Source organism: Myotis nattereri (assembly GCF_964212035.1).
Source record: "Myotis nattereri genome assembly, chromosome: 16".
NCBI classification, from domain to species: domain Eukaryota; kingdom Metazoa; phylum Chordata; class Mammalia; order Chiroptera; family Vespertilionidae; genus Myotis; species Myotis nattereri.
Genome location: NC_138091.1, coordinates 29,901,258 through 29,914,143, shown reverse-complemented (window position 1 = coordinate 29,914,143; position 12,886 = coordinate 29,901,258). Strand labels below are relative to the sequence as shown.

The 12,886-nt window shown below is 40.0% G+C and overlaps 1 protein-coding gene across 2 annotated transcripts in view; it reads right to left on the bottom strand.

Annotated features, from left to right (window-relative positions):
* The window catches only part of TOM1L1 (target of myb1 like 1 membrane trafficking protein), a 39,413-nt gene that overhangs the window by 23,151 nt on the left and 3,376 nt on the right, over positions 1-12,886 (bottom strand). For both annotated transcript variants that reach the window (XM_081109609.1, XM_081109610.1), the window contains exons 3-7: positions 10,905-10,983; positions 6,240-6,389; positions 5,280-5,405; positions 3,431-3,535; positions 1,935-2,051 (exon numbers count right to left, since the gene is read on the bottom strand). In XM_081109609.1, coding sequence (XP_080965735.1) covers positions 1,935-2,051; positions 3,431-3,535; positions 5,280-5,405; positions 6,240-6,389; positions 10,905-10,983 — 577 coding nt within the window. The remainder of the gene's footprint in view (positions 1-1,934; positions 2,052-3,430; positions 3,536-5,279; positions 5,406-6,239; positions 6,390-10,904; positions 10,984-12,886) is intronic.

The window sequence follows — 12,886 nt, the reverse complement described above, 5'->3', positions numbered from 1 at the left end:
GACTTGTAAACAGTGTTTGACAGGGGGTGGGGGGGCGGTCTCATGGGCCTGAGCCCTTCATCTGTGAGGTCCCTGCTAACTCCAGATAGTTAGTGTCAGAATTGGTTACGTGAGGAGGGAAAACCTCACACGCAAGCTGTTAGAAGTGTTGTGGGTAGGGAAATTGTTTTCTTTATGAGGTTACTTAGATGGCAAGAAAAAAAACCTCAAATATTTGTCAAAAGAATTTAAGAACAGCACTCCCCACACCCGATTTCTATGTGTTTTTAACAGAAAGCATAGAAAGAAAAAGAAAGCTACATATTCACTAGGCTCCATAAGCAGGTTGGTCTGATGCCAGAACCCATTCAAGCTGGATTGGCCTTGAGTAGTACTCTCAAATTGATTTATAACCCAAGTCTCTTTACTATTCAAGGCAACACGCAGCCCTAAGCCCAGGCATCAAAACAGCAACCAACAAATTAGTATTATCCTTGCAAAACTCAATCCAACATCTGTACCCAAAGGCTGACACACAAAAGCACTGCAGTGCACTCCAGAAGGCATAAATTATAAAACTGGATTCACATATTTAAATGGAATGTGACCATTTTTTGAAAAATATCTGCCACATACCCTTTTACTGGCATATTTAATTTTGTATTTTAGTTGAACATGCTTGTTAAACATTACGTGTCACAAAGTTTATATCTGTGAAAGCCTTCAATTGTGGATTTTTTTTTTAAGGATACTCCATTACAACTCTCATAACAATCTGAGAAATGAAAGGAGAGATAACAAAGAAAAATGCATTGGAATCTGAGAAAAGTAGAAATAGAATAAGGTTCTTGACTTCCCGGGGGGAAAAAGATTTAGATACTGACTTTTTTTTCTCTAAGTGCTCCTAAAATTAATATGTAAAATATGTTTGTTAAAATTTAGCACTGACAATTAGAACAATCATTAAAGGGGAAAAAGTAAAGAGCATGGATTTATAGACACAGAAACAGGCCTGGGAGGGCCATCAGCAGTAACAATGAACTGCTCATGGTTTCCTCGGCCCAGATGCACTGCCCACTTTCTCCTGTAGCCTGAGTACTGCCTCCATCTAGACCAGTGGTTCTCAACCTGTGGGTCGCGACCCCTTTGGGGGTCAAACGACCCTTTCACAGGGGTCGCCTAAGACCATCGGAAAACACATATATAATTACATATTGTTTTTGTGATTAATCACTATGCTTTAATTATGTTCAATTTGTAACAATGAAAAGACATCCTGCATGTCAGATATTTACATTATGATTCATAACAGTAGCAAAATTACAGTTATGAAGTAGCAACGAAAATAATTTTATGGTTGGGGGTCACCACAACATGAGGAACTGTATTAAAGGGTTGCAGCATTAGGAAGGTTGAGAACCACTGATCTAGACCTTTCCAAAAACCTCAGCCTTCTCCTTGCTCCCAACCCTCATCCCACTATATGGTAAACACATTTCTATCCTGGCATCTATAACACTTTATTAAACTGTTGTTTACAACACCATCATGTTCATCAGACATAAGTTCCTTGAGGGCTAGGACAGAGTCAATGTCTGAGTCTTCTACCACATTGTAGTTACTCAATGTTTGTTGAATGGCTCAATAGAGAGCCAACTTTTGCGCATTTGAAACTATTAGAGACGAGTAAGAGAGTTCATATGAGCAAGGCTATGAATGAGTAAATGATGGTATAAGTTATTTGTTGCAAGGAGGCCAGGAGCATGTGTAAGTTACTAGTGCATTTCTGAAAAAGCCACCCTTGCATCTTTTTTTGCTAAGTTTAGAAATCAATGGATGACACAGGAGGATGGACTGATAGACAATGTTAAGGCGTCTTCCATCTCCAACGCTCTAAGTTTAGAGAATAATTTTAAGAGACACTTGGACTGATTGTCCCTGAAACCATATTTCACCTGCAGAAGCTCCATGTCTTCAGGGTTCTCAGATCCAGGAATATTCTCCATCAGGATGGCGGACATCACTTTCACATTCATCTTCACCATGTCCAGCTCACTGTGCAACTTGCCAATCTGTTGAGAGCAACACAGTCACCGGTCAGTATGTGGGACCCCTTGTTTCTTTCTCTCAGGGGACCCTTGCTGGGAGGAAAAATGCTTTTGTAAAATTTAATATTGTAAAATCTGTTTCAATTAATATAGATACATTTACAATTTTGCAAATGTGTCTCTGTCACCTATAAGGACTTAAAGATCGGTTGTAATAAATCCAAAAATATTTCCCAGGAGTGTTAAAAATGAAGGGGGGAAATCAGATTAGGAACAATATGGAGAAGGGGGAAAGTGACTATACCAGGGACCTGGACAAAATGGAAAATGTTACCCTGGGTTTCTTGGCAACTGATGGAAAAAAGGGGGGGGGGAAGGTAGTACACTTCTCATGGTATTAGGGAAGGAAGAATCAAGAAATACTTTATTTTCTCTTCCTGGATTAAATTCTAAGAGAAATTAACTGTATGGATTTTTTTAAAGGGTAGTGTTATTTATTTGTGTTTATTTCTTTATTTTTAAATCCTCACCTGAGGATATTTTTCCCATTGATTTCTGGAAGGGAGGGAGAAAGACAGAAAGAGAGAAACGTCAATGTGAGAGAGACACATTGATTGGTTGCCTCCCACATGCACCCCAACCAGGGCCAGGGATTGAGCCTGCAACCAAGGTACATGCCCTTGACCAGAGTTGAACCAGGACCTTTCATTCGCTCTATCCACTGAGCAAAATTGGCTAGGGCTCCATAAATTTTTATGTAATGCTGAATAATACTACTACAAAGTCTTCAATAATAGTTCCCTTAAAGTAGCACAGAAAAGAGCTTCATACAGGGTGGGGCAAAAGTAGGTTTGCAGTTGTGAGTTTCTTTTATTATTATTTATTAATTATTGTATTATTTTCTATAACAACAACTGTAAATCTACTTTTGCCCCATCCTGTATAATAATTGCTCATCTGGACTTCTGATAAACAGATACAGAGACAAACAAGTAAGTGTAATTCAGTTAGCACAATAAATACTCCTAATAAGACTACCATGTACTGAGGTTTCTGAAATGGTGTTTGGACAGTCCTAATCAAAACCAATAACAATCAGCTAGTTGGCACCAGGTCCATTTCACAGCCCAACCTCCACAAAGACACAAAAGCCACTAGCCAAGCAGAACTGTTCAGAGCTTGGACTTTAGGGTCAGACAGAATCCGTGGGCTTAAGTGCACTTAGAATTGACCCATGATAAGTCACACAGTATCATTAAGCTCCAGCCCTCTCCCCTACGGAATGAGGGTAATAATAACGTACCCCCACCTCATAACAGTGTGAAAAAGAATAAACAAAATGTATACCAACTGCTCAGAACTTAGAAAAAGTCATCAATACATTCAGTTGTTGCTTCTGTTACCTGTTCTGGGACCAATGTAATAGTCGAATTCTTGGGAGCAATTACAGAAGAAAGAGCCGGTGCAGTAGGAACAGATGTGGGTGGATTTGATGAGACTTGAGCAGTCTGTCAAGATGAAATACGGAAAGATTATTATTTAACATTTATGACCATAAACAACCCAAGCCCAGTTATTTTTTCTTCCATTCAGATGACTCCATCACTTTCTCTCAGCCAAAATCCAAGTTTAGAGGGTGTTAGCCCAGAGTCAATCATCAAGTGTCGAACCTGCCCACATCTTGAGAACAGTGTTAAGCAAATGGCATAATAGAGTAAGTAGAAGGTGGCTATTATGATTATTAACGGAATTAAAATTTAATAAAATGCTCTTAGATTTTTTTACCAAGGGCCTACAAGAGAAACTGCCCTGTGAGATTGCTGCTGTCCTCTTTCGGGTCGTTACAAACAAAGGGTAAATCAATTCGTGTCGAGTCTTTTGAAGCCACAGCTGGCGAGGCATCTCCATTTCCACCAATGGACCTCTCTGAATCCATGCTCCACTCCCAACCCGGGTGGAGAGCCCAAGTTCAGGGCTTGAGGCCAGCGCTTCTCAACAGGAATGTGCAGAGAAGTCACCTGGAAACCTTGCAAAAATGAGCCTCTGATTTAGTCGAGGATAAACTAAAGATGATACCCCAAATCACACTTGGAATAAGTAGCAAGGTTCTAGGCCATGACCACACTGTGCATGGAAGAGAACAAAAGGGGTCTGATGAGCAGGCTCATGGGCAGGTGAAAGAATGGGGCGAAAGGCCAATGGCCACACAAGGAGAAGAGCTGGCCCTCCGGACAGAGCCTCCTTGAAGATAAGACTTGTGGTATTGCTTATTCCACCAAGTTAAGACTCGCCAGTCTAAGGAAGGCCAGGAATGCTGTTTCTGCATTGTAGAAATTATGGAAAGTTAGGTGAATTTAATCAGCCATTCAAAGTGTTATAGTTCAACACTTTGGAAATTATTTGCAAACTTGAGAATACATGTGAATATCTAGAAACTCTCTCATGGACACAGTATCAATAATAAACAATAGACATATTATAAAGCTACCCAAGGTAAAGACCCTTGTCTAGCACCAAGACCTTTTGTTTGAAAGCTGCTCTCTCCTCTACTATAGCCAAATGATTCCTGTTTGGAGCCAACGTATCATATTTTTACATGAACTCAGTTGAGTTGTGCAGAAATCAAAAACTGGCCTAGAGTGGTTCACGGAGCCTCCTTCTCCCAGTTTTTGTGTGTTTCTTTAAAAAACTTGGAATCTGAAAAATGCTAAAGCAATCACATGGAAAACTGGGAGCTATGTTATCTGCTATGTGGAAGGAGCTGTTCTGCAATGAGAGAGAGGAATGAAGCTGGTGATCAGAGGAACATCTAGAACAGCCGTGGGCAAACTACGGTCCGTGGGCCTTGAAATGAATAAAACTAAAAAAAAAAAAAAGACCGTACCCTTTTATGTAATGATGTTTACTTTGAATTTATATTAGTTCACACAAACACTCCATCCATGCTTTTGTTCCGGCCCTCCGGTCCAGTTTAAGAACCCATTGTGGCCCTCGAGTCAAAAAGTTTGCCCGCCCCTGATCTAGAAGCAGACAAGAAACAAGGCATTTGAGAGCTTGGTCCCTGGTTGTTCAAAAGATCCAGCTAACACCAACCTGTTGTGGCTTCATTATTCTAGGACATGCTGCAGTATCCTTCTAATACAGTCATCTTCTTGCTTAACCTGAACAGAGCTGAGATTGTCCCTCTCAGTGAGAAAAAATCCATGTCACATACTCACTTACTCTGCGTGAGTCAAAGAAAAGACCTCCTACCTCGTGTTCTGCTGCGTCCGCCTCTGCCTCTGAGGGAGGAAAGTGAACACCTTTCTTAAGCAGGTCAAGGTACACGTCCTTCACCTCACTTACATCCACACCTCCTGGGAAACCCTGAGACCAAGTCTGAAAACAACAGCAAACACAATTCTTAAGCTGGCGACCGAAAATGAGAGATTGACAATTAAGGGCTTTACTCAGAAAGAGAAAGCTACTTTTGAAGGCCAAGGACAAACTGTACATTTTCAGATACTAGAATAATAATATAAAATATGTGTAAGCCTGGCCAGCATGGCTCAGTGGTTGAGTGTTGACCAGGAGTATGAACCAGGAGGTCACGGTTCGATTCCCAGTCAGGGCACACGCCCGAGTTGCAGACTCGATCTCTAGTGTGGGTGGGCTATGCAGGAGGCAGCCGATCAATGATTCTCTCATCATTGGTATTTCTATCTCTCTCTCCCTCTTCCTTCCCCTCCTAAATCAATAAAACTATTTTTTAAGAATAAAAATATAATATGATTAATCATCAGACTCACCTGCCTCAACATTTTAATGAAACCCTGGAATATATATTATTATTTTTTGCTGTACCAAATCCAGAATTGATACACATATTCTAAAACAGCATTAGTAGCTCTTTTGCCAAATAACTTTGTAAGTAATCAGTTATCTTCTCCAGACATAGTTTTCATATCTGCAAAATGAATGTACACATCACTCTCTTTCCTACCTGATATGGAGAAAATAGAAACCAGAGAGAAAGCAGGAAAATAACTACAAATTCTCTTGGATAAAAAAGCACCATCCAATACCAAAAAATTATCATTACACAGAAAATCCAATAGTAAAATGCTGTCTGGCTCCATCAGAGGTTTGTGAAGGACGACGAAACCAATTGGTATGTAATGAGATCTCTAATTGTAGAAGTGTTCCACCCCATCAGGTATACAATAGACTCACCTTAATGAAATTCAAAATTCTATTCTGAATGTTTAGTGGCAAGGTGTATCTGGGTTGCAGCAGCTTAACTAGGCTATCTTTAACAAACTCCTTCTTCACAACCAGAGATTGGAAACTTGGACCACAGTTCTGCATGCACATGTCAATAAGCTAAATTAGAAGAAAAAAGTTAAATGGTAAATTTCTTTGGTACAACCACTTCCTAAATATGAGGTGAAAATTGCTAAGTAACAATTTCTACCAGCATTCTCATTAACAAACAGAATTTAGTGTCTACTAAAACATATGGCAAAATGTTAGGTTCCAGGGAATGCAACAAAGTATAAGGTATAATGTAACTGCTTAGAGCAGCGATTTTCAACCTTTTTTATCTAATGGCACACATAAACTATCAAAATTCTGTGGAATACCAAAAAAATATGTTTGTTTTTTTTTTGCCAATCTGACAAAAATAGGTATAATTTTCATTGATTTACAAAAAATAATAGTAATTACCTACCCTTTTTGCTACAAAGTGACTTTTTAAAAAATCAGGTGATTATACCTGTATCTAAGGGTTTCTGGTACCAAGAATTAACCAATCAGATGTAAGCTTATTATGAGACATGACCAATAAGATGCAACTTTATTATATGACTTATATCCTTATGGTTCAAGACAGGGAATTCACACCAGATGGCTATTATTGTGTTGGCTGTTGTCATTTTTTTATTTGACAATCTAAGGGGAAAGCCCCCGCTGAACAGTCAGGTATTGCATGTTTTAAAAATGCTTGTGGCACACCAGTTGAAAAACCACTGGCTTAGAGGACAGACTTTTTGGGGAGTCAGGACACATAGTAGGACCTTAATAAATGGTAACTATTTTTTAAATAATTGTGTTGAATTTATTGGAGTGACATTGGTTAATAAAATAATATAGGTTTGAAGTGTACACTTCTTTAATACTTCATCTATATACTGTATTGTGTATTCACCACCCAAACTCTTGTCTCCTTCCATGACCATTTATCCCCATCTTACCCTCTTCTACCTGCCCCCACCCCACCTTCCTTTCTGGTACTCACCATGATGCCTGTGTCTATGCGGGGGTATTTTGTTTTTGCTTTTCTTAATCCTATCACCTATTTCACCCAGCCCCCCAATTTTCCTGACAGCTGTCAGTCTGTTCTCTGTGTCCATGAGTCTGTTTCTATTTTGTTTGTTTAAATGGTAACTATTTTGATCCCCTGCTTCCATGCGTAATTTTCCATCAGGAGAGAATGTGCTGGTTAGCTGATAGAAGTATTCTTTTCCCAGAAGCTTGAAGAAAAAAAAGCTACTTGGTAGTTTTAGTTCTCACAGTGACTAATCCAAGCACAGAAAACCAGGCTTTGGGGCCATCCAGAGCTGAAGAAGACCACCCCTAGGCCTGGCCACCCTAGGGGCTGAGCTCACTCTACAACAAACGCCTGGAGGAGTAAACCCATTTGGCACTTACCCTGAAGCCCCCAAAGCTCTCCATCCAGGGTGTGCTCCACAAAGGCCTATGAATTAACTGGCTCCTAGGAATCTGTCCAACCACTTTCCATTTGACAACAATAGCATCTTGCTGAGACTTATTGACTCATCGAAGAAAAGGCTAGCCTCACAGTTATAAAGCCTGGTAACAAAATGCTCCCTTAAAAACAGAACGACTGGCTTCTTGACAAAACCGCTCCACCAACTGATGGTAGGAAATCACAGTCTCGTCATACCCCAGGGAAGACCTAATCAAGGCTCAGAAGTCCATGGAGAACCCAAATGTTGGATGGTATCAGGAATTTATAATTTATATAAATGTCAATGTCATTTATAATTGACATCGACACTCTCTCTTCACTTCATAGTAATAAAATGTAAAGGTCATCTATGAGGATTCATTTTTAAAGAGTTTATTGGTAAACATCAAATTGCCTTTGATGCACATTAGATGCTACCTTCAGTGGCTAATTCCTGTCACAATCAAGTCTGGCTTAACAATATCAAAGTCAGTCCCGAGGCCTTCAACACACCTCTGCAATGCAGTGAGTAGTCTGAGGTGAGGTGATTGGGCCACTAAATAGACAGCTTGGGGAAATCTGCAAGAAGCTATCAAGAGACAAAGGCTAATGTAAAGGAAATGCAAGAAGCAGGTACCCTAGTGAACTCGGACCTTCACAAGGAGGGGCTGTCCTGCCCCCCAACCTGTGACTCTCACCCTTATTTTGGCACAGGTTTTAGATTCATTTGTTCTCAGGTACTGGTGTGGAAATCATGAGGTGGAGGAAGTACAGTTACCCAAGAGGGAATAGGTAATAGGAACAGACAGCTAGCTGGGAGTAAGGCTTGAGAGCTCAGACGACCTGAAGGGAAGAAAGGGGAACCCAAAGCGAAATGGGGGGTCCGAAGGGTAAGAAGAAACAACACTGTGGAATAACCCAGCTTCCTCAGGGATGGGTCCCGGCTCATCCTCGGAAGGAAGGAACCACGATGGAGAGAGATATGGAGCTGGAGATAAGAAACAACCATAGACAGGTCAAGTAGGCTGGGTGCAATAGAGAAGAGACCGGCTCACTACAGAGGATAACCTTCTGTCAGAAGGTGAAATAATAACCACATGCTGAAATATAGAAAGTGGCATAAATTCATCTTCTGACCTCACTTTCCTCACTCAAATTTCCTACCTTTGGTGGCCTGGAGCTATTCTAGATCCACTTCATTCCAAAACTACATGTGTTTCTCCCCGAATTCTACAGTCCCTTCTGTTAGCCCTTGAGTGTTCTTGACTACTAGGAGAGGTGGTATTGGGGGTGGGCACGAAACCATTAAGTCAACAGTAAGTGATACATGATAGATGGCCTTGTACCATGCATGAAGGACTTGAAAACATGAATGAAATAAAATAGTCACGGGCATGTAAAGTACAGCATAGGGAATACAGTCAATAATATTGTAATCACTATGCAGGACCCAGTGGGGTACTGGAAATATGGGGGGGAACACTGTAAAGTATGTGACTGTCTAACTACTAAGCTGTACATACACCTGGAACCAATACAAAATATTGGAAAAATATAAAACATTTGAGGAAATGAAAAAAAATATATAGTAGCCCATTCTTTCAAGGGGCACAATTTGTCCTGAGAAACAAGATGGTATAGGCATGGGCATGGAATTTAGACTCTGAGGACATGCTACTTAAATCTTGGTGGTGGGGGGAGGGCGGGAATCACTTAATCTCACTGGTCTCAGTTTCCTCATCTGTGAAATGGAGTTAATAGTACACCTGTTTCACAGGGTTGTCCAGAGCATCAATCAGGTATCAGGCAAAGGCTTATTTCCACCATCGACCCATTGTACAGCTATTTCTACTGAAGTGCCTCCCTCCTCCTGAGTTCCCTCCATTCTGTGACCTCCCTGAGGTGGCTGCTATGGGTAAAGGACAAGGGAAAAGTAAAAAAGCAAAAAATGGAGAAAGAGGAAAATGCCTCTAAAACTACATTCAGTCCCAGCCCAGCCCGAGTGGCTCCGTTGACTGAGCGTTGTCCCATGCACTGAAAGGTTGCTGGTTTGATTCCTGTCAGGGCATATACCTGGGTTGTGGATTTGATCGCCAGTTGGGGAGCATATGGGAGGCAACCAATCAATGTTTCTCTTCTCTCTCTCTCTCTCTCTCTATCTCTCTCTCTCTCCTTCCCTCCCTCCCCCTTCCTCTCTCTGAGCATGTCCTCAGGTGAGGATTAAAGAAAAAAGAAAAACGATATCAGCTCCTAACCAAAGAATTTCTCTAGTGAAAGCATCATTAAGACTTTTCTCATTCAGCTACTCTCCAGGTAAGCAAAACATGAGATGTTTTCTTTCCCATGAAACCAGGAAACGGGAATTGTGCTCACGTCTGCCCCATGGCCCTCTAATCACCCCCAAAGCCCCTAAGAGCAGTGTGATGCTGGCTGATTAGTGCCACAACCATGCGTGGCCTGGGCTGGGCTGAGGTCCAAAGGCATGCAGAAGAAATCAGAAAGCCACACAGCTCACTCTCAGGCAGCAGGCAAGGCTTGCAAACATCCCGAAGGAAAAAGGGCAACTCACCGAAGTGACTGAAGAGGTCATATGGCCAAGGATGGGGGGGAAATGGTAACAGGTCACGTAAGTGTGCATACTCAGTCCACAGACAATACGGTGCACGGGAGAATTACTCACACCAACAGAGAACTGCCTCCCCACTGTAACAAGCAGCAGAACTTGGCTGAATCTTAACGAACAGCCAGCACCTTGGAATTCCACAAAGGTGTTCAAGTGCAACACAAAGCTAACGGGGGAGCATTTTCCCGAGACGTTAATTCCCACCCTGGGGAACATATACACACACTTTTGATCAGCCCAGTACCTGTAAGTTTAACCACCTGTTCCCATCTCCTGACCAGAAAAATTAACTTTCCAGGAACACTTTTTCCACAACATTAAATGCTATTACAATCAACTAAACTCTCTTGATTCTGCAACTCTCAATAAGCAGTTTTAATTCAAATTATAAATAACTTTTTGTTAACCTATTAATTAGCAAATTACAGCAAATTAATTATATATATGTATTTTAACCCAGAATCAAAATGTGACTATAGCTTGGGACATCCTAGAGTCTTAATGATAACATGAAAGTACTTACCGACAAAGTAAGTTCGATTTCTTTATGATTGTAGTTTTTGGAAATCCTTTTCTTCAAAGCTTTTACGGCATCCTTTGGCCTATATCAGCAAATACAACGTAATCATCAATTAGGCATTGCCAAAAACCAGGAGTCTCTGCAAAGCAATGTGTGCTGTGAAAGGAGGGATGGCTACAGGGCAGACGGAGGCCTCGGCTCTGCGGTGTGAGCCTGGCCGCACTCCTCACACCTGTTTCCTCGTACATCTAACCTACCCCTTGCGAGAATCTAATAAAAAATTTCCTGTAGCACTGTTTACAATAAAAACTGGACACTTAAATATCCAGTAGTGTAGGATTGCATAGATAACTTGTGATAATCCCTATTAAGAAATACTCTCTGGCTTTTCAAAATGTCTTATTAAATGGAATAATAATTAAGAAAAAAAAGAAGTGGATTATGAATCAATACTCTAAAATGTTAACTATAGTTTTATTTGGGCGGTGGAGTCATTTGTGAGTTTTATTTTATGTTTGTCTGCATTTTATAAATGTTCTCTGAGATTCATGCACCACTCGTGTAAATGTGTTTTTGAAAAATGGTTATTTAAAATTAAATTCACCAGTCACACACAAACAAAAAAAATTTTTACATAGGAGTATTACTTAGAAAGTGCTACATATGAAATGTATTCACCCTCAGTTCCCTCTATCAATGTAGAACAAGTATACAGAAAAAGTAATTTCCAAACAATGACGGTTTTCCTTTTGATTAAAACTATTAGTATTTCCTGAGCATCCTGTAGGCAGGGAATAAAGGAAGCATTACGACTCACTAGGTCAGCTTCTGATAGGCTACAATTATGATACAAAAGGAAGAACTGTATTGTATTAAATAGAGTCAAAATTTACTTTGAGATGGTCCAAAGGTACAAACTTCCAGTGAGAAGATAAATAAGTCATGGGGGTATAATCTACAACATGGTGACTTTATCTACAGTTAGCAGTGCTGTATGGTACATTTGAAAGTTGCTGAGAGTAGACTGTAAACGTTCTCACCAGAAGGAAAAAAATTATTTTAGACCCATATGAGGTGAGGGATGTCAACTAAACTTACTGTGGTAATCATTTTGCATCAAAATAGGTAAGGCAAGTCATTATGCTGAACCCCGTAAGCTTACACAGTGCTATATGTCAATTATATCTCAATAAAACAGAAATAAATACAAGTCATTTTTACATATTACCTTCGGATTTGTTATGTTTGCATGGATAGATTTCTATTATATGATAATAATGGCATAATATTACATATGCTTATATGGAATTGTCACTATTATAAAATACATTATTATATGAATTTTTCTATATTTCTAAAAAATCTCACATAAAATCTAGAATTAAATTCTTAGAGAAGTTTAAAAGAATAAAGATACTATTTTATTTTATTTTATTTTATTTTATTTTATTTTATTTTATTTATTTAATCCTCACCCAAGGATATTTTTCCATTGATTTTAGGGAGAGTGGAAGAGTGAGGGAAAGACAGAGAGAAACACTGATGTGAGAGAAACACAATGATTGGTTGCCTCCTGCATGAGCGCTGACCAGGGCCCGGGCCGGGGAGGAGCCTGCAACAGAAGTATGTGCCCTTGACCGGAGTCTAACCTGGAACCCTTTGGTCCACAGGCCCTCACTCCACTGAGCCAAACCGGATAGGGCAGAGATACTATTTTAAAAGGGGAAAAATTTTTGACTTTGAGATTCCCTTTTTGTATCATCAATGAAGAAATCAGTATTATCAAGAAAGGGTTCGCAGAGGAACCAAATATGGAAAACAAGGTTGCAACGAAAGCACCATAAACACTTTATTAACAATAAGCACTTTCTACTGATATGGTCAATAATTTAGTGTAATGCTTTCTTCAACATACATTACACTAAATCGCTTTTGCTGTCACTTCTCACTTTAATATACACAGTAAAATGAACAAATTTCATCTC